The sequence below is a fragment of the Taudactylus pleione genome, unplaced genomic scaffold, assembly GCF_031769625.1.
Source record: "Taudactylus pleione unplaced genomic scaffold, aTauple2 ptg000493l, whole genome shotgun sequence".
Classification (NCBI taxonomy): Eukaryota; Metazoa; Chordata; class Amphibia; order Anura; family Myobatrachidae; genus Taudactylus; species Taudactylus pleione.
Window position 1 is genome coordinate 810,758 of NW_028284895.1, and position 25,409 is coordinate 836,166.

General features: G+C 44.9%; 2 protein-coding genes across 3 annotated transcripts in view; one reads left to right on the forward strand and one right to left on the reverse strand.

The window, feature by feature from the left end:
• SLA (Src like adaptor) overlaps positions 1–5,737 on the forward strand; it is a 39,364-nt gene extending 33,627 nt beyond the window's left edge. For both annotated transcript variants that reach the window (XM_088449711.1, XM_088449712.1), the window contains exons 7-8: positions 1,942–2,080; positions 3,437–5,737. In XM_088449711.1, coding sequence (XP_088305837.1) covers positions 1,942–2,080; positions 3,437–3,683 — 386 coding nt within the window. In that variant the 3' untranslated portion in view covers positions 3,684–5,737. The remainder of the gene's footprint in view (positions 1–1,941; positions 2,081–3,436) is intronic.
• The window catches only part of TG (thyroglobulin), a 326,211-nt gene that overhangs the window by 80,817 nt on the left and 219,985 nt on the right, over positions 1–25,409 (reverse strand). Inside the window, 6 exon segments of the mRNA XM_088449710.1 lie at positions 9,213–9,406; positions 9,853–10,012; positions 12,887–12,980; positions 15,309–15,510; positions 18,557–18,721; positions 20,659–20,793. Of these exon segments, the coding sequence (XP_088305836.1) occupies positions 9,213–9,406; positions 9,853–10,012; positions 12,887–12,980; positions 15,309–15,510; positions 18,557–18,721; positions 20,659–20,793 (950 nt within the window).

Below are 25,409 nucleotides of genomic sequence, written 5' to 3' on the forward strand. Positions count from 1 at the left end.
TTTGTGATGTTCTGTCTTTGTAAATATTGAAATGTACATCGGGAACACAGTAAATGCAGCATTGCCGAGGGAAATCTATAGTATATTCAACTTCTTAAAGCACCAACTGTCTCCTGCCATCCTTAAAACAGGTTATTAAAATGTACAGTATGCCTTTATGCATATGTAAGGGGATGTAGTCAGCATTTTGGCAGTCGGGATGCCGGCTCCAGAATCTCGACCGCTGACAACCTGACGGTAGGTATTAGGCTTGGGGTTACAGTTAGGCTACGGGAGGGGAGGGTGAGGGTTAGACTGTGGGAGAGGTGGGTTAGGGTTAGGGCAGTGGTCAGGGAACAGGGGTAAATTACCCCTCATGGGGTAAAAATTACATTCCTGGGGGTAATGGACGGACATATAATGTAGAATGATTCATATGCATGCCCGGCTGTGCCGCAGGGAGGCTCTAAGCCGGACGCCCGCTGAGGTGTTATTACCAGCGGGCGCCCGGCTCCTTCCCTGCAGCGCCATGTTAGATGGAGTCTGGAGTTCTCTTCTCTCCATGCGAGCTATGGGAGACACGTCATGACGTCTCTCCCATAGTTCCGAGGAGCAGCCGAGCAGACAGGACGGATGCAGGAGCGGGGATTAAGGTAAGTGGGGTTTTTTTTTTTTTTTTGTACAAGCGGCACTACAGGGGCATTATATGGGGGCACTACTACAGGGGCATTATATGGGGGCACTATTACAGGAGCATAACTATGGGGGCACTACTACAGGGGCATTATATGGGGGCACTACTACAGGGGCATAACTATGGGGGCACTACTACAGGGGCATTATATGGAGGTACTACTACAGGGGCATAACTAGGGGGGCACTACTACAGGGGCATTATATGGGGGCACTACTACAGGGGCATAACTATGGGGGCACAACTATATGATTTCCTTCCTTTCAAATCAAGGGGGTAACATCTGCATATCTAAATATATTTTGGGGTAAAAGGTAAAAAAGTTCCCTGACCCCTGGGTTAGGGGGAGGGTTAGGGTAATTAGCTGCAGGCGACGGGATTCCGCTGCCGGTATTCGGACCACCTGCACCCAGACCACTGGGATTCCGTACCCAACCCATCTGTAAATGCTGCGTAACATATAATACTACAACTCAGTGTTACAGTGGGGCTGCCATCTTGATCTCTCTCATGGTGCTTATGTAAAAGGTTCCAAGTTTATGTAACAAGCGCATTTTCTGAGAGTTTGCCGGTAAAATCAAAGCAACAATTACTTATAAGGCAAAAACTGACCTTATAAGTAATTGGCGCTTTAAATGTACACCGTTTACGAAAATTCCTAAGCTATTGCCTAACCACCAAAGTAAGCATTACTATGGACACATCCTTAATCATAGGAAATTCAATGATCCTGGAAAATTCTTTCACTTGTCTATATTGATTTTGCACAAAGTGAGCAAAAAAACTTTTGCAGAAATATGGTAGTGTGTTGTGAACAACTAATACTAGCTTCTAGCTATTATCTATTTAGTAGTCTATAAAATGCTAGGTAGAGTCTGATTGGTTGCTATGGGTAACACCCTTCACTTGTCCTCTGTAAAAGGTTTGATAAACCAGAGCTGTAACAGGGCTGAAATACACCCTGTGCCGGCCTGCTCCGGCGTGACGCTGCAGCAGTGATCCTGGCTGCAGTGTGCCATTCCCGGCACCCTGATAGCTAGAAGCAAGGGCCGCGGGGTGGTGAATGTGCCGCCTACAAAGCCCTGTGCTCTGAGCGCCGTAACCGGGCGCACACCCCTAGTTACAGTCCTGTGATAAATCTTTCAAGGAAGTATAAGACAGTACTGTAAGCACTTGCACAATACATACGTCCATGTTACAGAGGACTGAGCATTGGTTTCCATCATCAGCTGCAGTATAACGTCACTTTACATGTGTTTTCTCCCCAGAGACGGCAGATGGGTTATGCTGTGTTCTCACAACTCCCTGCCTCACCCAGCATTCTGTGAACCTCACCGAGGTGCTGGGAAGACAAGAGCTGCCGGTTATGAGGAAAAAGAAGCCGTTCAACTGGAAGAACATGAAGAGGTAGGTAGCCAGACCGGACTGCACAGAGGTGTCATGCGAAATGGGCAGACTGCATAGTGTCATCGAAAAGTGCAGAGGCTGATGGCCTCTGCACTTTTCGATGACACGGATGTCTGTGTACTGGGGGTGGTGATGTGGGCTGGGGGGGGGGTTATAGGCATCTTGAATATTCCAATTTAAGAAGAAGAAAAAAAGTACTGTATTCTGTATGTACTCGCAATTTACTTACAATGGTACATTATGCTCCCATGCGTGAATGTATATCAAAGGAATGGGTATGAGGCATCCAGATGGTTGGTATCCCGACAGGGGGCAGGTAGGTATGCTTACTCTCCCCCCTAACCCTCCCTTCTTGTAGCCTAACCCTAACCATCCCCACCTCACACCCTAACCCTTCACCTTTAGTGCTTAAACCTAAGTCTCCCCCCTTCATGCCTAAACCTAACCCTCCTGCCTTAGTGCCTAACCCTAACCCCCTCCCTAGTGGTGCCTAACCCTAACCCTCTCCCTAGGGGTGCCTAACCCTAACCTCCCCCTAAAACTTAACCCTAACCCCGCCACTCTCCCTAAACCTAACACCCCCCCCGCGCGGCTAACACTAAGGGAGCCACAGACTTACCTCGTTCGGGATGACGTCCTTTGGCGTTCCAGCGTCGGTATTAAGATAGGCATCGGTATTTCGATGCCTATCTTAAGTCCCTTGTTGGGATTCCCCTGTCGGTATCAAGACCGGCAGCAGCGGTAACCACATCCCATATCAAATTGCCACAACCATATTGGAAATTAAACATGGTACTTGGCATAAAGAAAGACTGGAATGATGCTCAGAAAATCACTGTATTGATTACAAGTTCCAATTCCCAATGTAGGGGGACGGTTAGGGTTAGGGTTAGGCTACGGGAAGGGAGGTTAGGGTTAGGCACTAAGAGGAGGGGTTAGTATTAGCAATACTCACTGCCATCACCGCTGAAGTTGTCGAACCAGATAAGTCACCACTAGGCCACCAGGGACGTTTTGTTGACATTTTAATCATGTCGACATTTCATTAGTGTCGAGTGTCGACATTATTGATTAATGCTGCAAGTCAACATCACACCCATGTCGACATTCTCCCATCAATATTATGAATGTCAACAAAATACATCACACCCGGGAGGCATTCTACAGTAGAATTTAACCGGCCACCGTTTTTTTAATTTACTTTGTTATTTTTTCTTTAAATGCTGATTTTTGTCGACTTGGGTTATGTACTAGAAAAACAAAAATGTGGGTCCAACTATACTACAAACAGGGCGGTGAGAATGGAAGCATATTGTTCCCAGAAAGCACTGAAACAAATCTTGTATTGATTTTCAGATTATCGGTTCCGATAATGACGGAAGAGCCAGAAAACGCTATGGAAACCGAAGACGACTCCTTCCTAAGTTACGGCCTCCGGCAGAGCATCGCCTCTTACTTGTCCCTGGCGGAAGATGAAAGCTTTTCCCTGGCACCTAACGAACACAAAAGGAAAGAAAAGCGGAGGAGCTGCACTCTAACTTCTGAAAATACCAGGAACAGCGTCAATCTCAACCGGGCAAGTTTTGCGGAGAATTACCGATGAGCCCTTCGCTTCTTCAAAAGCGATCATTCAAAACAATCACATGTGCTGTGTGCAGTAATCCTAAGGCTCCAAGATACATGTATGCTGGCCGAAATCATTATAATCCTCGGAAGAACTATTTATGGTCTTGAAAATAACTGGCCAGGTTATCATCAACATTATAGAAGTCTTAGGTCTACTTGGAGTAGTTGAATATATTGTATTTGACTTTTTCACAGAGGTTGGTCGTCAATGTATCTGAACCAAAGATGAGACACCGCGGCTACGGGAACATCTGTTTGAAATTGCTGCTGTATAAAACTGTCCCATTACACACATAGTTTAGCTTTTCTGCAGACATTTAAGTGTGCGATGTGCATCCTACAGTGCATAGGAGACCGTCAGCACTGCTCCGCGCTTACTCTGCTTATCACCATTACCTGGGAGTTTCCACTACGGCGAATCTGCCACCTACCCACAGAGAAAGCAGACAGCATGTGAGCTAAACGCAGCCAATCAATTCATGAGGAACTGGTGCCATGATGGAGGCTGGAGACATGGTCTAAGGCAGTTTCCTAAACCTGGTCCTCATGGCCCACTCACAGTTCGGGTTCTAGGGATATCCCTGCATGAGCACAGGTGGCTCAATTATTACCTCAGTCAGTTTGATTTACCCACCCTGGGCTGAAGCAGGGATATCCCTAATGTCTGGACTGTGAGTGTGCCATGAGGACCGGGTTTGGGAAACACTGGTCTAAGGTGTTAAAATTGTTTAGTTGGGAACAGGGGCGTAACTAGGTATTTGAAGGCCCCGTAGCAAAAGTTTGCAAGGGCCCCTATGTACCAGCCAATATAACACATGTAACTTTAACAAAGAAGATGGGCCCCTCTCAGACCTGGACCCCATAACAGCTGCACCCCTTGCACCTTTGGTAGTTATGCCCATGGTTGGGAAGGTCGACATGCATTAAAGATAAGTGAGAAGGTCAGAAGCCCAGCAATTGCGTTACATGTCGTGGGCCTGCTGAGGGTGAGCACAAGGTGACACTGGGGCAGTTATAGACACTGGCAAATTTCATGCCAGTTACAAAACAAGGATGCCATAAAGTCAACCCCTAACAGTCCCGATTTTACCAAGGCTTAGAGACCAAAGTCCTGATCCTGGGTTGGATGCAGCTTCTTTCACGGCCGCAAATAGCGAGTTTTAGCATACCGCGCTCATGCAGAAACGAATTTACACACCTATGCAGATCTTCAGGCGATGATCTGGGTGAGACGGATGTTGGCTGGATCTCTATTTGCGTGAAATGGGGGTGTCGGGGTGGGAATTGGGCGGCAACACTGCAGTCACGTGCATGGGATCTGTTTTGAGGCAGTGTAACGGCAGTGGGCGCGGAGGCCAGATTTCCGCGCCATTCTGAGGCCTGCGTACAGTGACGGGAAGCCTGTTTGTGATGGATAAACCAGCGTGGGGCTGGTGGACGTGCCGATACCGATGATGACGGAAAAACATTGAGGGGTGCGGATTCCCTTTTGCAGCTATACGATTACTGATTAGCATAAGAAAGTAAATCTGTCAGACGCGGCATCACGCTTTGCGCCCGACCCAGAATCAGCCCCTGAAGGTGCGATCACTGTGTCCTTAATTTTGTGATGGAAATGTTGGCTGTAACACAAATCTGCCTAAAGTCTGTACAAGCACACCTTTCTTCCAGTAGCATATATATATAATATTTATGAACTAACATATGTACAAAACAATAGACTGTATATATGCTTACATACATACACATATAAATATATATATACAGTATATAATGCTTAACTGGTACATACTGATATAGTTTGCACTTTTTCAAATAATAATGAAGGGCGTCCACCGCAATGTCCCGCCGCACACAGCTAATACAAGTGGCAATGGATGTGAAAGTAACTAAATGGCTTGTAACATTGCAATGTTTCGAAAGGTTCCATCTGTACATTGACACATATGCTCTTTATAATAAATGCATTGTACGATGGGTGTGTTACAGTAACGACATAAGTGGCGCGTGTTGTATGTCCTGAAAATAAAACCTGAGAATTTAGTTACATTGTACACTGGACTCGATAGCGTATTTGGCCTAATTATGAGACATAAACGGTGTCACTATGACGGACAGTGCTGGGATCTACTTTAACGCTGGCTGTCCTGTGGGCTGAACCAATTCCCGCATCAATTCTCAAAAGGAACCATTATAGCGTTAATTTTGTGGTTGCAGATAAAGTACAGTGATAAATATTCAGGTCGCTGGGGAATTTCACGTAATGTGATCATTTAGCATTATTCCTTTTTTTTATAAGGATTACCATTATACGTTTGGTTATAGTCATAAGGGTCCAACTTCCCTATGAGAGAGGAATGAGGAAGTAATGAGAAAACTTTCCTATAGAAGCAATGTACAGTAGTGTAGAGTATATAACAAAATACATATTTTATCATAAATGCTGTAAATATCATGCCTGAGCCATCATGAATAACTGGCATGTTTTACTTTTTAACCAACAACATTAAGTAGCTACTGGAAATCAGCTGCGTAATCCAGCTTTATAATAGTATCACTAATACATTCAATCCATACCCCGCACAAGGGAAATATTCTAATTCAAACATTGTGTAGTGCAAATCAAAACAATATACAGTATTTTACATGTTACAGACAGAGACCCAGATCCTATAGCGTGGATTATACGCTTTGTCAGCAATCGTGAGCTCTTCACATACATTTCCCACGTGATGTTACAGTGAACCAGGGGCTTAGCGCGGGGTGCAGCAACAAAACAAGGACATAGGAGGCTGGCGGAGAGGGTGCAGACATGAAACATAGGTTAGGGAGGGCCCTGCTCCTGAGAGCTTACAATCTATACAATATTTTACCTCTGCTAACAAAGGCACGTGTGGTCAGGTAGGATCCCCTTACAGAGCAGGTGTATGCAATATGGGGGTTCCCTGTGTGGGTTTCAGCATTTTGTTATTAACTTACTACTGTAATACTATGCCAATTATTGTCTGCAACATGGGAGCCCAGTTTCCTGGCATGTTGAAAAGATACAAGCTTTGTCCAAGCACAGAGAGGAAAACTCAGGTGTGCCAGGGCATTTGAACGCCATTGCATGGGCATGAATAAATAATCCACTGCGATGCCTTACGCAGCTTGAGGCCTCATAGTGTGCGATGAAAGTTAGCAATTCCTGAGTAAGGTCAGAGCTTGTGCAAGTGTGCGTGAGGCAGGGATGGTAGTCGATTGCACCAATGGTTTTGCAGTCTTGCTAAGGATTACGGATGTGTGTGAGGTAAAGTGGGCGTCCTTATGTTGTGCTTCGACGGCATAGCGATCCCAATGGATTATCATACTATCGCGGTTGAACTGCGTGCGTAATCGGTAGTGAATTACGCCCTGCGTTCCCTACCAAATGTACACACAAGCATACTGTGTATACGCAACTTTTTTTTGTCAGAATCCAATTAACCCAACAGTATGTTTTTTGAAGTGTGAGAGGAAACTGGAGTACCCGGAGGAAAGCCATTTAAACCCTTGGACAACATTCAAAATCCACACAGATAGGGCCTTGGTGGGAATTGAATCCAGGACCTCAGTGCTGTGAGGCAGTAATGATAACCACTATGCCGAGATAGATAAATAGCCCTGCCATTGGCCTCAGAAAACGAGGGGTTCATTGTGTGGCACAATGTGCTATTAGGGCTATTAATTATTGTGGCATCATATGTTATAAGGGCATTACTGTGTGTCATGTGTTATATGTGGCATTATTGTGTTGCATAATGTGTAAGGGGCATTACTGTGTGGCATAATCTGTTATACGTGGCATTATTGTATTGCATAATGTGTAAGGGGCATTACTGTGTGGCATAATGTGTTGTAAGGGGCATTACGGTGTGGCATAACAGCACAGTAAGGGGCATTACTTAGTGTGTCATAATGTGTAAGGGACATTACTGTATCACGAAACCACACACCTTAAACGTCGTCTTTGGGCGTGTTTGTTTTTTGGGCGGGGGCGTCTGAAACTTTTTTGGCAGGGGGGAGCAAAATGTATAGTTACGCCACCCATGACCTCAGTGCTTTATAGCAGATATGATAACCACTATGCCACCATGCTGCCTAAGGGAGAACAATGCGGTCTTAATTTTGTAGCATATATACCCTCACATCACATACTGGGAGATATATTTGAGAACTGGTGCAAAGCTAAAAGATGGTGTTGCCCATAGCAACCACTTAGATTTTGGTACCTTTAAAGTTTGGCGTAGACATATCAAACTGAGTGACTGTGAGCAGGACACTACACCATTACCTATTTATTTGCAATGCTTGGTATAAATGTTCCCCATAATCTTTACCCCATTCAGTCAGTAAATTACAACAGATTGCATTTTAGTACAGTAGCACTGATCTTCGCACACAGTGGAGGCAGCCATTTTGTACTATTACTCACTAGAAAATTGTACATCTGATCACTGGTTCTTAGTGAATTGATACACTGCATTCTCCTAAAAGTGTTTTCAGATTACATAATGGCTGCCTACACTATAAGCAGGCGATGAGCGTTCTTGATGTTGTTACACATTATGAATACATATAGGGGAATTCAATATGGAGCGAAAACTCAGTTTTTGCCTTAATATCGCACCTATGACGTCATTATCACAGGTTTTAGTTTTACACCGTATTCAATTTCAAAGACTTTTCGCAGGTTCAAAAAGTCTTTGAAAAAAAACGGGGATAACTTTTTACCATTGAATAGGTGTCGAAAAAAAGTGCAGAATTGGGGTTTAGGGGTGCAGGCTTAAAAAAAAAATAGCCTGCACCCCTGGGAATGTCATTTTAAAAATAACTGTGTCAAAAAAAGTTAAAAAAAAAAAATAGGGACACCCCAAAAAAATAATTTAAAAATTGGGGTGAAAAAAAAAATGGGAAAAAATTGTTTAAAACTAGGGAAATAGGTTCAGGGCTATTCTGCAAGTATGCAGCAGGTGTCTTCTAGAATAGATTTATAGCGGCAGGTGCACAATTGCAGAATTTTTAAAAACTTACTTTAGGGACATCAAAATATGCTAGTACCCATTTTCATGTACCCCAAATTTGATGGGACCACTTAAAAAAACGAAAAACATAACCTAAGTGCTCTTCTGCATCACTTCTTCAATGTTGGGAAAAAAACACCTGCCGCAGCTATTTAAATCCCCGACTTTCATTTGCAGGCTAAAACGGGGGAACCCATAGTGATCCCCCATGTTTTTAGAACTTTAGGGGGGTCCTACAAATTTTTTCAGGTAAATTTTTTTTTTTTACGCAAATCCCACTTTGCAGGTTCCCATTTTCGAAGGTTTTATATTGAATACGGGGATAAAGCGGGCGCGCGCCCGATACTTTATCCCAGAAAAATCTCTGATGTGGAGCGAAAAGTCCAGCACGGACTTTTCGCTCCCATATTGAATACCCCTAATAATATTGTAGTTTTCATATGGTGATTTGGGACTCATCTTACCAAGAGTGCAGCTCGCCTGAAGGGTTTCGCCTCTGGTAACAATAAGTGGATGCTGGCGATGTCAGCACCTGCTCCGTCGGCAGCGATACTAATCTGCTCGGGGTCACCTCCAAAGTAAGCAATATTTTCCTGGACCCATTTCAGGGCTGCGGTCTGATCGAGTAGGCCGTAATTGCCAATTGGCACAGAATCACCTGCAAAGGGGATTGAATCAGATTACCAATAAGTACACAGACATCTGATTGCAATTATCTGAGAGAAAGCAGATGCTCAATACATTCATTCCACAGAGAGAGAGAAAATTCCCATCTGTACACAGTTTAATAAATACAAATATTTAGCAGCTAATTATTGCCACCTTCCTGTTAATAAGGCCTTTTGCCTGCAAACTTTTTTTGTTTGTTTGCTTTTGCTTCTATTCTGTTCCCCATATTCACCATATGACTCTGTGATATGAACTTTTGTTACTTGTCACCACATGTGAGAAATATGGAGACAGTGTTACGGGGCAGAGAGAAAACACCACCCTCAGCAGTTTTCCCATTGTTACAGCCCAATATATTGCAGATTGCATCATAATAGCAGGGCCATGCAAGCACAAAGCACTGACACGTATGTTTATAGCCACATGCAAACCTACCTGCTCTTAGGAAACCAAAGACACCAATTCTGTAACTAGCAGTGACGACAATAATATCCCCTATTGCTGCCAGGTAGGATCCATCGATAAACGTCTGACCATTCTCACTGTAATCGCTGGGACTGTTGTGGAAGTACAGCAAGGCGGCGGCACTCATCCTCTGTAGGCGCAGACGGAACAAGGAACTTAAGCAGGAAACAAAATTCACAGGGAGAACAGCTAGGGCCTGACTCAGGGGTGGGCGCTGTTGCATGCGCCATTGCGTCTGTCGCAGAAGTTGCGGCTGCGATAATATCCAAGTGCTGGTATCAGCCTTCCCCTGGTGCAATAGCCTGCAGCTAAATATGCAAGGACTGAGACGCCCACTTTCATCATCTCTGCGCGCTGGGAAACCACCTGTGATTCTTGACTCGCCACTATCACGTGTGCCATCGACACTTGCATCGGCCCCATGGCAGGGGTAATTTCTCCCTCTGTATAAGGCCTCTGTGGCTGTGGATCTGCCTCTCCCCCTAACCCTCCCCCCAGTGGTGCCTAACCCTAACCTCCCCCCAGTGGTGCCTAACCCTAACCTCCCCCCAGTGGTGCCTAACCCTAATCCACCCTTACCCTAGCCTAACCCTAACCCTCTCCAGGGGTAGCCCAACTCATAGGCTCCGTCCAGCGCCCCCTCCTCTCTACCCGGCAGGCAGCAGTGCACTGGACGCAGCAGTAGACTCTGGACACTAGCTTGTGCAAGAGCCTACCGCACATGCGCTGGTCACCGGGGAAATGGCGCAGAAGCCATTTTCCTGGCAATTTCCCTACTGCGCATGTGCAAAACATCGGGAAAATGGGCATTTTGCCGCTGATTTGTACAGTTCTGCTACCGACGGCACAGGACTCTGTTGAGTATTGAATAAATAGGCGCAGGGTGTCACGGGCCCGTGTGCACCGCACACCCTGCGCTCATTATACATACGCCTCTCTGCGCGCTTTTGCACTAGCCCTCTCCTTGGTGCAATAGAGACGCCTGAGACCAGACGGATCCCCGCACAGGCTCACCACTGCATAGCCGGTAAATGTAATCTATATGCCCTGATGCAGCCCAGTTATGCCCATTCAGCTGCAAGTGGAGACGTAGTTGTTCAAAGTTTCGTTCGCACTGTAAGAAGAACAGACCTGTGTGCGACACTGAATCAGGCTCTTATTGTTCCAAGTTAGAGGAAGTGACCAACATTCCGAAGGGGTCGCTCTGTCTAACATGTACGGAGCAGTTCTCAGAATAATCCTGGATGTGCGATTTTGCAATATTCATAGAAAAGTAAAACTGCTCAGTTGTTTGTTCATCTCTGCCCTTGATGTCGCCTCTAAGTCTAAGAAACTGGAAGCTAAAACTAAACCTAAATAGCAGCATTGAATGAAGTGTCATAAATTTGTCTACAACAGTTGTCAGAGCACAAAATGTGCATGGTAATTAATCTGCACATGCTTAGAACTGTGTGTATGCGCAAGTGCGTCCACGCCAATTTACTGCTTTCTGATGACGCTTACAACGTCTGGAGCATTGTGACTCAATGGGTGGGTTGGAGTGGGGCTCGGGCGTCCGGCCTTGACAGTGTACAGCAAGTGCGAGTCCTCACAAATGTGATTATGTGCAGTGCTGTGAATAGAGGGAATTATGTCGGGAGAAGACAGATTATTTGCGGTGGCCAGGGCTGGTGCACACACCGATTGGTAGTGATGCTAATTCCCCATTAGCACCGATTGGCGATCTCTTCGCCTCTCGGACACAGGATGCGGTTCTGCAGCTGATAAGCGGTGCATAATGCGGATATATTTTAGCCTTGAGGGTCTGTGACGTCTTCCGGTCATAAATATTAATTATTTTTTTTTTTCTGCATGATACTACTCTTCTAAGTGTAATAATGCAAAGTAGGCACCGAGCATGAATCTCAATTGTGTTCGAACAGAGTCGCAGGTGCTATATCAGACACATACACACAGAAGTGTTTGGATAATGTACTGGGCATTCCTGGGCGATGGCTAAACCGACTCCGGGGATTTACAATCTTATGGGTGTGTTATGTGGGTGTAGTGGGAATGTCACTGTATGGGTGTGTTATGGGAGTGTAGTGGGTGTGTCACTGTATGGGTGTGTTATGGGAGTGTAGTGGGCGTGTCACTGTATGGGTGTGTTATGGGAGTGTAGTGGGCATGTCACTGTATGGGTGTGTTATGGGAGTGTAGTGGGTGTGTCACTGTATGGGTGTGTTATGGGAGTGTAGTGGGTGTGTCACTGTATGGGTGTGTTATGGGAGTGTAGTGGGCATGTCACTGTATGGGTGTGTTATGGGCGTGTCACTATATGGGTGTGTTATGTTAGTGTAGTGGACAAGTCACTGTATGGGCGTGTTACGGGAGTATAGTGGGCGTGTCACTGTATGGGTGTGTTATAGGAGTGTAGTGGGTGTGTCACTGTATGGGTATGTTATAGGAGTGTAGTGGGTGTGTCACTGTATGGGTATGTTATGGGAGTGTAGTGGGTGTGTCACTGTATGGGCGTGTAGTGGGCGTGTCACTGGGTGTGTTATGGGAGTGTAGTGGGTGTGTCACTGTATGGGCGTATTATGGGCATGCCGTGGACGTGTCATTGAAGTATTTGCATACTCAGGCGCTAAAGCGTTCGGATTGGAGGCCATAGTCAAATGGAAAACCTACTCCTGCCACAGGGCTGATGCAAATTTCAATGGTGCAATCGACGATGGGTATAAAGACGCACCAGGTGGTATTACAGATGGACGCAGTGGTGCCCCAGTCCTTGCACTTCATACACCCGGATGTACACCAGGGAAGGACTTTGCAGCGCAATTTGCATAAAGTCTATTCGCGGAAAACTGCCAACAGGTGCAGCCGTGGCTGCTGCTTTGTCTACCTCTAAATCAGGCCCCTCTGTCTCTCCAAATGAAACACAAAACTGACAGCAAAGGGTAATAAACCAAACGCTACAACACATCCCACATATATCATTCCCCTGAGAATTCAAATTACTTACAGGATTCCGAGGAACAAACAGATTTAGATACAAGCAGTCTTCACTAACAGAGGAGTACTGAGCCTCTCCATCCCCGGGCTGCAGGCAGCTGGACCTGAGGAAGCCGGCAAACACCGTGATGTTACAATGTGTGTGTGTTTGTAATCGCATTCCGCACAATTCCATAGGTTTCAGTTTTTAGAACACATTTATATGTAGGAAAATATCCTAAGTTTGTAGCCAAAAAATATAAAAAAAAAAAATAGAAGAGAAAGAAAATGATTAGCTAAGAACCGAACAATGGGTCACTAAGTGATGTACAGCATAAGCGTTGTCTGGGCACTGGCCAAAACGACGGTGTGTTCCTGATATTAAGGAATCTTTTGTCTATGGAAAAATACTGCCACACTGCAAGTCTCTAAAACTTTTATATTTTTTAATCTTATGCTCTTTACAATTCATTCTATTTCTCTCTGACAATATATTTTCAATAAATGCTTTATGTAAAAAATGTTTAATTACATATACGGTATATATATATATATATATATATATATATATATATATATATACACACACACACACACATATACGCACACACAACCTCGAAGGTGGTTATGTCAGGATCTGGTCACGTTAAAAGTTGCCGTTTGAGAAAACTCGTACCCAGGGCCTGATTCAGACGCGCTCGCAAGCGGGTCGATGTTGGGCAAGTGCGCATGCACACGACGGAGGCTGCTCCGTCGTGCGCATGCGCGAGACCCGGATAGCGACGGCCAAGCCATTGCTCCGGGTCTCGCACCAAAGGGGGCGTGCTGTCGATGGTGAGTGACAGCACACCCCCTTTGGTGAGCGTGGCTGCCCAGACTGAGGCGTTCCCATGGGAACGCCTACCGTCTGGGTCCGGCCCCACTGACATCACACTAGTGATGTCAGTGGGAGTGCTTTTGGCTGTGATAGAGCCAAAAGCACTCCAGGGCTTGCGGCCAACGAGACCCTACCGCAAGGGTCTCGTCGCAAGCCCGATGGTCGCAATGGTCTTGACCATCGCGACCATTATCATGGACGCTCGCATAAGCTGTGGGTGGTAACCCACAGCTATGCGAGCGGCCAAAAGGCCGCACTATGAAAGAAAAAAAACGCCCTGATTCAGAGCAGGCGCTCGTTCAGAGCATCCGGCTCTGAATCAGGCCCCCAGTTCTAAGTGTGAATTGTATTACACTTCAAATAGTATACAGAAAATAGTAATACCCCTGATGAAGTCCTTTTAAGGACAAAACGCTTTGGATTATACTGAAAGTCGAATGCTCAAAGTTCACCATATTGTTCCTTCACCCCAAGGTGTAGTGGTGGAGAGGTTAACAGACCCAATTATCATTTGAGCAAGCATACGACCAGATTTTAATTATCTGATGTAAGCTAATCAAATAGTTTTCTTGTTATTAATTAATTCATTTTTTATTCAATAAAACATTTTTTTTTTTTAAATGTATTAATAATGGTCTTTTGGACAATTATGGCTGGGTGATTTTTTTTTGGGTGTGAGGATCTATTACAGTACGATCCTATGGAATTATAGAAGGTTTGCTGAAAATAAAGCATCCATCAATTCATCGAAAGGTTTCAAGGAAGGTGTTCATAGAACCCGATTACAAGAAGAGATCACGTTCGTCTCCATCATCCATTTGGGACAGATCCTTTGATGTTTTTAAGAGTTATAAACGGACTTAATTGTTTTTAAACTTGTAAGTGAATACTCAACTTAAACACCTTCACTTTTTGAATTAAGCAGTTTGATAGCGCCCTCCTTTTTCTTTGTGTGTATATATATATATATATATATATATATATGTGTTGTCATAATTAAACTTCTGCTACTCAGAGCTGTCTGTAGTTTGGCCTAACAACCAGTGAACTTAGACTCTCATTTGTCACTTGTACTCATAACGGAAAATTCTGTTTCTATTTTGGTCGCGTTGATAACTCAAATCTGCAAATACCTCCCAGCACAACACTTAATATTACTGTGAAGGAACCACATTTTTATTTCCATTGCTGTCTCACTTACACACACCCTGTGGTCTATCCGCTTGCCTGACTTTCATTTTTTCTCAGCGACCCCTCAGAAACAAAGTGCACACGTTCAGCGCAACCCAGGAAACTTTGTACTTTGTTAATAAAATATTGGTAAATAAAAAGGGGCCATTTTTACTGTCGTTTTATAGCATAGAGGGAGCAGAAAATTCACTTACATGGTGCTGACTATGGCCCAGCTGGATTCAGCCATTTATATGATCAATTATGTTCGGGAGAGAAGATATCGTTACACACACACACACACACAAGCTGATATATAGCGCAACAGGAGGAGCAACAGCAGAATTCCCCTGTGGAATGCTTTGCCATCATTGGTCCCTGATTTGTCATCTGACTCAGGTCTCACCTGGTTGAGGTGGAGTTCCATGTACCTGTCCAGGTAAATGGCTGTGGGGGTCGGAATCGGTTTTTGCCAGTGGGTGGCGCTGCATAAGGGACACCAAGGAACTGATCCACATTCTTAACATCGGATCCTATCAGTACGGATTGCGATTTTCCCAAAACAGCGCCGTGGGAAAGGGTCACTGATGCCAAAGGTCGTGAAGGGGCTAAAACATGGAGGTTAAGAAATTGGCATACCTTAGCATTTGGACTTTTCTCTATATAGAAATTAATAGCCTGATACTTCATTTTCCAACTGTTAGTGCACATTTAGAAGTGCCAAGAAATGGTTCATGTAAAGACATAATAATGCCCACTGGGTTCTAGTCCCCAGATTTCCATATTCAACATGGGCGCTAATTTAGTGTTTGGAAACCATTTGTGTTGGATTGCAGTCTCCGAGGGGCACGAGGTCTATTTAATAGTAAAAATTCAACATTTCCAGCCTGAAGTCTATAAATTGCTTCAATGAAATCATATGGAGGTTATGGGTTCATTCACACGTGCAGAAAAGTTAAAATTTAACCAAAATTCATGATTTGTGAATATGCGTCAACTACATGTGATTTGACACATATACAACGTGACCATAATTAAAGTTTCCTATTGATAGCTATCTGTAATAGGCAGAATGGAACCAAACTTAGCAAGTATATTATTATTTCAAAGCAATGGGGAGAAGGATTCTGTACAAAAAAAAATGTAGTTCTAAAATCTTCCAGTAGAGGAAAATATGTATAAGGTAATATGCATGAGAAAATACCAGCAATTAAATAAGAAAAACTTAAAAATATAATATAATTTATTTATATTTCCCCGTTGTAAAACTGAAAAAGAAACTGATGTAACGTGCCAGAGGAAATTCTCTCAAAGCTCCAAACTCACAATGTTCCATGTTATTGCGTTTTACCTTGTACAGTGCCCGATTTACCCCCCATCGGAAGATTTTGGAACTATTTTTTGTTCATACAGTACTTATGCCTTGAATAATAGTAGACATACTGCATTTGGTGGCCTTTCACATACGTATTAGTTAGTGCTACAGGTCTGAATTGGGAAACTTTCATTATGGCCACATATTTAAAGCTATATGCTCATTATTTTTAAAATATGGAATGATAAGTTCCCAAGTCTTGTTTTTAGCAGCAAGCCTTAACCCTGTAATGCCAACTGTATCATATTTTATGATATTTTAAAAAGTTTCTGAGACTTCCTAAAAGTTTTATTTGCTGTGTCAGGCTTTACAAGATTAATAACATCGGTGTTTCACAATACATTGTATTGAGAGATGCGCATGAGTCATTAAAGGATTACCCATGGAAGTAAAGGCCCATGGTTTGCAACATGCAAATTTACAATATATACTTTTTAAGCATATGTGTGTTTCATTCTACAGGTATACACCAGGCCAGCCTACCCTCCCAGAAGGCCTGGATCATGGCTATTTCTCACCCAGTGCCATCATTACAACTGTTACAATCATTTTTGTAACATTCCACTTTTTGTAAGGTTTTATATTATTCGTATATTCTGCTTCAAGCAGAATTTATCATCCATGCAGCTTTTAAACAGAAAGGTCACTGAAAATGTCCCCCTCCGGTGCATGTAAGTGACAGGTGCTTATAACATACCTCCCAACATTTGCACATGTAAAATCGGAACAATAAAAGCTTTGCCTCCGATCTGACCAATCCTCACCCCATAGCTGCACAGAAAATGCCTGACTTTTGTAAACCTCGCCAGTTTCCAGTCCCATAAACTGGGATTGTTGCACCAAAATCGGGACAGTTGAGAGGCATGCAATATAACTCTTATGGGGCTCTATTTATTAACATTATTTTTACTAAAATAAAGTGAAAAAGGGTGTTTTCACACCCTTTTCACATTATTTTAGTATCACTATAGTTATTACAGGGCAATTGGAGTAGAATTCGTAAAATTCTACTCCAACCCCTAAGTATAACTTATTTTTAGTAAAGCAGGTCGCATTTCCCATAACTGTAATGGGAAATGTGATCTGACCATAGTTACTAAAAATAAATGTGAAAAAAATATCAGGGAAAGCCCTGTGATAATAATGCCACCTGGAGGTGGCGTTATCCAGGGTCTCCCCCGGTTACCGGACTCCTGGCCTGCTCTAACGGGGAGAGCGGAGCGGGGAGTCGGTGCCAGTAATAAGGGAGAGGGGGGTCGCGGGGTGGGGAGGGGGGTCGCGGGGGGTCCACGATCACGGGGGGCGGGGCTTAGCGCCGGTGGGGGGTAGCAGCGGCGACCGGTCGGCGCATGCGCAGGCACTTAATCACGGTATTTTTTGCGAAAATACCGTGATAAGGTTCCGAAGGGGATTCGCAGGGCCAGAGCTTTATCGCAAGCTCTGTCCCTGCAAGGGATTTGTAGTAAATCCCTGTGATATTGCCTGAATTCGCAATGCGATTTCAGTCGTTAATATTACACTACAATCTGCATTACAAATGCGGATTGTAGTAAATAGAGCCCATAGAAATACATACATTTAAGGTGAATTTATAGATAAAATACACTATTCTTAATGCAGGACTTTTATTCAGGTTAGCAATACATGTTGGTAGCTGCTCAATCACTTCAGTAATATCACTCAGCTGCATGTAAGGGAGGGGATATTCTATACAAGAAATAACAACACAAAATAATCCCCCAGCACTCAGAATGAAATCATCAATAAGATTTGAAAACTACATGGTGGTAGATAATTCAGAGATCTCAGTTGCATATATTTGCAAAAATATGGCTAAGCCCCCAGGCCACATTACGGCTTCTCTGATACTGGAGGTCCCTATCACTTGGTCTGGGTCTGGGGTGCAGAACCCCAAAAAAGCAGGCAAAGGCCAGCCACCCCAGGGAAGCACACCAGTGAGAGACTAAAGTGTTAATACAGTATGTGATACATAGGTGAAAGGGGTTCGGCACCCCAGACTCTGACCAAGTGATAGGGACCTCCAGTATAAGTGAAGCAGTGACGTGGCCTGGAGGCTTAGCCATATTTTTGCAAATATATGCAACTGAGATCTCTGAATTATCTACCACCGTGTAGTTTTTCAAATCTTATTGCTGATGGGGAATTACCTTTTTTTTTCTATTTCTATTATTCAGTTTGCAATATTTGTAGTCTGTGCATTGAAACCCTCCAAGCGTTATAGAATGTACTAAGTGAGTGTAATACACTGTTTGACGTACCTCTCTTTCTGTAGATGTAGGTGGCTGGTTCCTTCACCATAAGGTGACAGCGATGACCTTGCAGATTGTACTCGCAAATTTGTGTTTCTGGGTAAAACATACATTTTACCGCCGTGTCCTGTACATTAATAGTAGTGGTAACACACAACTGAACCCGGGCACATTCTGTGGACAAATTAAACAACATTGCAAATATTACATAAAGTGGATCTTAAACATATGTTCCACAGGGGTTGGGTATGATATACCAACAAGTGAAATGCCAGTTGTCAATAGACTGAGCGGAATCCCTGTCTGGAGCCTATCCCTAACCTCCCCCCCTCCCGCAGCCTAACCCTAACTCCCCCCATGGTGCGTAAACCTAACCCTCCTCTCCCCGCGGCTAACACCTACCCGGCCCCGCTATACTTACAACCGGGATGCCGGCTGACCGGATTCCAACGTCGGCATCTCCAGCCATGCCAGGATTCCATCGCCAGTGTCTTCCCATACTGGCCAGGATTCCGGCAGTTGGCATCCCGGCCATCGGTAAATTAGCCGTGCCACAGAACAGTAGCACAATACAGCAGCCATGTTCAGGGGTGCCAAGAGAGGGGTACAAATTACTCTGGCTCAGGCTGTAGATGCCTGGAAGTGCAGCAGTGGTGTAACTCTGCGGCCTAGTCGTTTCAGCCATCCAGGAATACACTGCCAGCCTGTATTCCAGTGCCACCTCCTCCACCCCCCCTCACCACCACCACAATCCTTGCCGGAGTTCTGGGGGCTTCACTGTGCAGCCATTTTTCCTGGGGTCTCCTCCATGCCTTTTATAGTCCTAGCAATATAAAACCAGGGGGCGTGGGTGGATCAGCAACAAGGCAAGACTGAGGCCTCCCACTTGCACTGCCCCACCAGCCAACATCTTAAATTGAACTAAAATGATTTTCTAAAGTGAATTAAATTGATTTTCAGCTACTGGACATTTAGCCATACTTGCCTACTTTTGAAAAATCATGTCAGGGACATTGTGAAAGCAGCACCTATGAACGCGGCGGTACAGTGGGCGTGTACTGCTACATCAGAGAGGCGTGTCATATAACTGACTTACATCCAAATGTAACCAAGCCACAAAGCAGTTGATAAGATTTCCTGCGTTACCTTTTTCATGAATGGCCCTAAAACTTAATTCCTACAAAAGCAGGTGAAAATTATAATAAATAGCGCCCCCAAAAATGGGAGGGGCCTTCAGGAAGAGAGCCGAGACTGGACCTGACATGCCCGCCTTTTATGATCACTGTTGTGTCCGTTTCTCAGATATAGGCGGTGTATTTTTATTACCAGTTATTTATATAGTGCACACATATTCCGCAGCGCTTTACAGAAAATATTCGGCCATTCACATCAGTCCCTGTCCCAGTGGAGCTTACAATCTATATTCCCTACCACATACTCACACACTCTTACACACTAGGGGTAATTTTGTTGGGACCCAATTAACCTACCAGTATATTATTGTGGGAGGAAACCGGAGCACCTACAGGAAACCCACACGAGCACAGGGAGAATATACAAACTCCACACAGTTAGGGCCATAGTGGGAATCGAACCCATGGCCTCAGTGCTGTGAGGCAGTAATGCTAACCATTACACCATCTGTGCTGCTGGTGTATGTAATACATTCCAATTTACTGGATCCTGGTTTTGCCTTAAAACAAATTATCGCCTTAAATTTACCGGATATATCGCCGAAAAAGGGCCGGTGTCAGGAGATTGGAACACGTTACATATACTGTACCCCACAGGGTAACCACACGTCACTACAGGATGCTCCATTCTCTGACTGACATTAGTGCAGTTTACAGTGCATGCATCGCCTCTGCCTCAGTAAGTAATCTGTATTAGACGGCCTGCTTGGCACAGAGGGTCCCTCTTGGGTCGTATGAGGACTATAGAGAAGCACCTGTATTTGTGAATAAGCCTCAGTGATTATTCTGCCATGTTTCCCGTATAATCAGATTCAACGGTATATGTCATTAAACATTACTTCTCTACAGATACACAATAGGGACAGATGGATACTAAGATACGGGACACTGTAACAAACACAAATAAATAGACTTTACCTGACAGACAATATCTCTGAACCGCGTTGAGCGTATTAGGAGGATTCCTGCTGATTCGCACTGTATCATACTTGGATAGCGAAGGATCAATGACCACAGAGGAGCTGTCCAGGATCGCCCAATCATCCACAGTCACTGTCATGTAGCAGTGAATGAATAAAGATTTGTTAAATTTAAAAAAAAAAAAGCTTTACGTATAAAATAGGTAAAATCATTATGAAATGACAAATGACAACATATAATAATAATAATAATAATAATAATAATAATAGTTATATAATAATTTTGTAGGGACTCTCATATCTCCAACATGCATGCTAAATGGGAGCTGGGGCGCGTGCTCTCCCTCCAACGTCTACCACTGCTAGGGAGGCGGGACAGACCTAGAGAGGCAGAATAGGACCAGACAGTCACCACGAACAGGGTGGGTATTGGGCAGTGGGTGGGGGAGGCGGGATGGGATAGAAGAGGGAGAAAGTGCCTGAGCGGGGGGAGGGGATGGTTGGCGCTGGGCAGAGCATGGGAGGGGGGGTCTGAGTTGACAGGGGGTATAAATGCAAACATTTATTTATCATGCTGGGTAAACACTACATGATCTTGTAGGCCTGCTGTAATTCCTTTCCTTTACTGCATTTTACAGTTGGGATAGGCCGCAATCCCGTTCACAACTCTACATCAGGTTGATTCTATTTAAAAGGTCATCACTATATCGCCTAATGGCATTAGCTCAGGGTTTCTGTGTCAGCACTAAGTTTTCATAGTACACATTGCACTGTGGGTTAGTGCAAGTTACAGGCAAGTTCTCAGTGTCCACATTGTACAGTGATTTTAGTTAGTACACCTCTCATCTAAAGTTCTCCAGGATGTTGAGACCTGGAGAAGGGTCACCGGTAGACGGAGGGGTGAGAGTATTGGGACTCTGGCGTTCCCGGCCATGATGGCACTGCCGGTAGGTACAATAGAGCTAATTGCAAAAAAACAAAAATACCAATAAGCAAAGTGTTATCTGTTGCAGCTCGACTTGTCAGACGCGGGAAAGTCCATAACAATTTCAGGAATAATGAGTAATAATCAATATTTGTGTTTGTATCTCACAAATCACATACAGTAACAGTTATGTTAGGGCCAGTCTGGGTTCTTAATAAGCCAGTGTAAAGCAAGCCACGGGTGCAAATGTCACCTAATCAGAGCTCGGAGCAGGGTCTATATCACAGATTCCGGGCTGGGTGCCTGTCCTGAAATCAAGATGATCAGAAGACAATAGATAAAGATGGGAAGAAGAAGACAGAAGAGGACGGGAACAAGTAAAGAGACTGGAAGAAAGCAGGGATAATCTGGGAGAGGAGTCCCTGTCCTGCCTCTAAGGGAGTGGAACCCACTCTTGGGGGCATATTCAATTGGGTGCGAGCATAGCAAACAAAAACCCGCACCTGCGAGGTTTTGGCAGCAGGTGCGGGTTTTTTGCTATTCAATGTGAATGAGTGTGTGTAACCCCCGGTTTGTGTGGCCCCCCGGAATGGGCGCTGGGAGAACTACATCTCCTAGCAGCCCTTGCCCCTCCCAGCAGCCCCTGGAGCCTCCCAGCAGCCCCCGGGACTCCTAGCAGCCCCCTCTCCAGTGAGAAGATAGAGGGGAGGCCACCAGAAGCCGCGGAGACCACCGGAGACCCCCGGGCTGGTAAGTGCCTAATTATTTTATTTTTTTTTATGTGGCGCAGGGTTTTCAGAGCTGAAAACCCTGCGCCCACGTTTTTTTAAATTGGTTAGCACGGGTATCGGGAGCGCGCATACCTGCGGAATTCCAAAATCGGGTCCTGGGGGAAGCACACTCAGTGTTACAAAAATTTGTAAAAGAAACCAGCATTGGACAGAAATTGTGCCAGCCAGTGGGAAAATCCAGGGGCTGGTTATGAAATATGAATGAAACCAAAGGTGATCATCATATGTTTTTTACATCAGTAATTATCATTTGATGCATCTATATATTATCTTCTAAATGGAACACAGGGCCTGATTCAGACCCGCTCACAAGCGGGTCGATGGTGTGCTCTGCGCGCGCAGCGGCCGCACTGCAGGCGTGCAAGCCTCGGAGCGAGAGAGAAATTCTCTTGCTCCGTGGCTCACTACAAAAGGGGCGGCTGTCGATGTTGATCGACAGCTCGCCCGTTTTGCAGGCGGGGCGGGGGGGGTGGTTTCACAAACGGAGGCGTTCCCAAGTGAACGCCTGCCGTTTGTGGGCGGCCCCACTAACATCACCAGTGATGTCAGTGGGAGAGCTTTCGGCTCTATTAGAGCCGAAAGCTCTCTGGGGCTTGCGGCCACGAGACCCTACCACAAGGGTCTCGTTGCAAGCCCCGATGGTCTTGACCATTGCGACCATCATCCTGGCCGCTCGCAATAGCTGTGGGTGGTCACCCACAGCTTAGCGAACGGCCAGGAGGCCGGCTATTTACAGAGAAGCGGCCACCCTCATTCAGAGCGAGCGCTCACATTTTGCGAGCGGCTCTGAATGAGGGCCATAGCTAGCAATCTACGTAAACACTAATCATATTGAAGAAGTGACGTAAATATGTAATCAGACTTTTATTTTTTATTTATCTCTCTGTCACTTGTCACTTACTGCACCTAACAAGACCTTTCCATATGTCACCTACTGTACATTAGATGGTGAAAGTCTTGTCAGCGTAATCACTGCGAGTTATAATATTTCCTGCCAGGATTCTGGCTAAACGAAGCTTTAGACTTAGGCAAGGGGAAAACTAACAGAACGGCGAAAAGTAAAAGAGACTAATGGCCATTTTGTTAAAAAAGAAAAAAGAATAACATTATTGTACATTGAAAGGAGTAAAAAAAACAAAACAGTAAAATAATAAACAAGAAACAAAATAAAGATGCCAATGAATTAAAATAGCTTTCCATTCTATCATGACAATTTATTTCCCCAATTATTCAATGATAACTGAGTTTGAAGTCAGTCTGAAGGGCTCAATCATTGCAATGTGGTATAAGCCGCAACATGGATTTTGTGGCGGAACGTATGCAGAAAAGACTACACTTCTATTCCTCCAACATAGACCCCCCCCCCCCTCCCAAGTCACACTCGGTCACTTGCCCCGAACTGCCGGTAGACCCCTGAATTTGGGGAGAGTCTCCCAACTCCTGGAAAAGTGGGCAACTCTCCTTTGACCCACCTGCTGCCACCTCTTCTCAGCTGAAGCAGGCGGAGCAAGGAGCAGGACGTCCTGATTCACTATGAGTCGCGTCATTGTGCAAATCAAGCAATCATGGAAACCATTACAGGGGGTGGGGCCACAATGACTCTATTGTGGTACCCCTCCCACTTGGACCTCCCTCTCCATGGACCTACCAGAGAGGAACTTGCCGAAGTCTGGAAGTCTATCTTGTGGAAGTGGACTCATAGGATTACTACAAGTTTAATAGGGGTCTATTTACGAAGCCTTGGATGGCGATAAAGTGGGCGGAGATAAAGTACCAGCCAACCAGCTCCTAACTGTCATTTTTCAAACACAGCCTGTGACATGGCAGTTAGGAGCTGATTGGCTGCTACTATGGGGTCTCTGTACTAAGGGCCTGATTCAGACCCGCTCGCGAGCGCATAGCACTCGCAAGCGGGTCGATGGTTGGCCAGTGCACACACGCGTCATGCGCGAGCCCCGGAGCGAGCGAGAAATCACTCGCTCCGGGGCTCGCTACAAAACGGGGCGGCTGTCGATGTTGATAAACAGGTCGCCCTGTTTTGTAGGCGGGGAGAGGAGGTGGCTGGACAAGCGGAGGCGTTCCCGAAGGAGGCGTTAGAGCAGGAAGTTCACTCGGGTCTTGTCGCAAGCCCGATGGTCGCGATAATCACGACCATCGCCAGGCCGCTCGCAAAAGCTGTGGGTGGTCACCCACAGCTATGCAAGCGACCTGGAGGCGGATTCTTTTTAAAAAAAAAAGCTGCCCTGATTCAGAGCGAGCGCTTGCAAATAGCGCTCTGAATCGGGCCCTAAGCCTTGGAGTGAGATAAAGTGGATGAGGTACCAACCAATCAGCTCCAGTCACTTTACAGGCTGTGTTTGAAAAATGACAGTTAGGAGCTGATTGGTTGGTACTTTATCTCCATTCACGGCTTAGTACATAGACCCCTTTATCTCCATCCAAGGCTTAGTAAATAGACCCCATAGTCACTTCTGTATTATTGTAGTGAATGGTCTATGTGGCTTAGCAGCGCTCTAGTACATTATGTGGCAGATGGTTATTTACAGTGTATAGGCCGGAAACCATCTAATATTCTACCACACTGACCGGGAACCTGATACACTTCACATGACTTCCTAGTTCCTACATATAATCAACGAAAGAGACATTTATCTGTAGTAACATATCAGCAGACATTCTACACAAGGGTTACATCCTATAAGAAAGACATCTGACATTGGGCAGAAAGGAGCAGAGGGCCGCAGATGAAGGCTCGCAGGGTCACAAGTTATCTATCGCTGCTCTATATAACGTTGGTGCATTTGTCAGTCCTATATAAAGGGGAGAGGAAATTGTTGTGTGGGAGTATAATGTCAAATAATTAGTGATATTACCACAGAAATCCTATCAAAGTGACCGTGTGAAGTTGTATTCAGTGGATAATACCGGCACCTCCCGGCTGTTTCAACAACATGTGGTGGAGAGACACAGGTGAAATAGCAGCCAAACATGTCTATTTGTTTAAAAATATCCTACAAACCTATCATTCAGTCT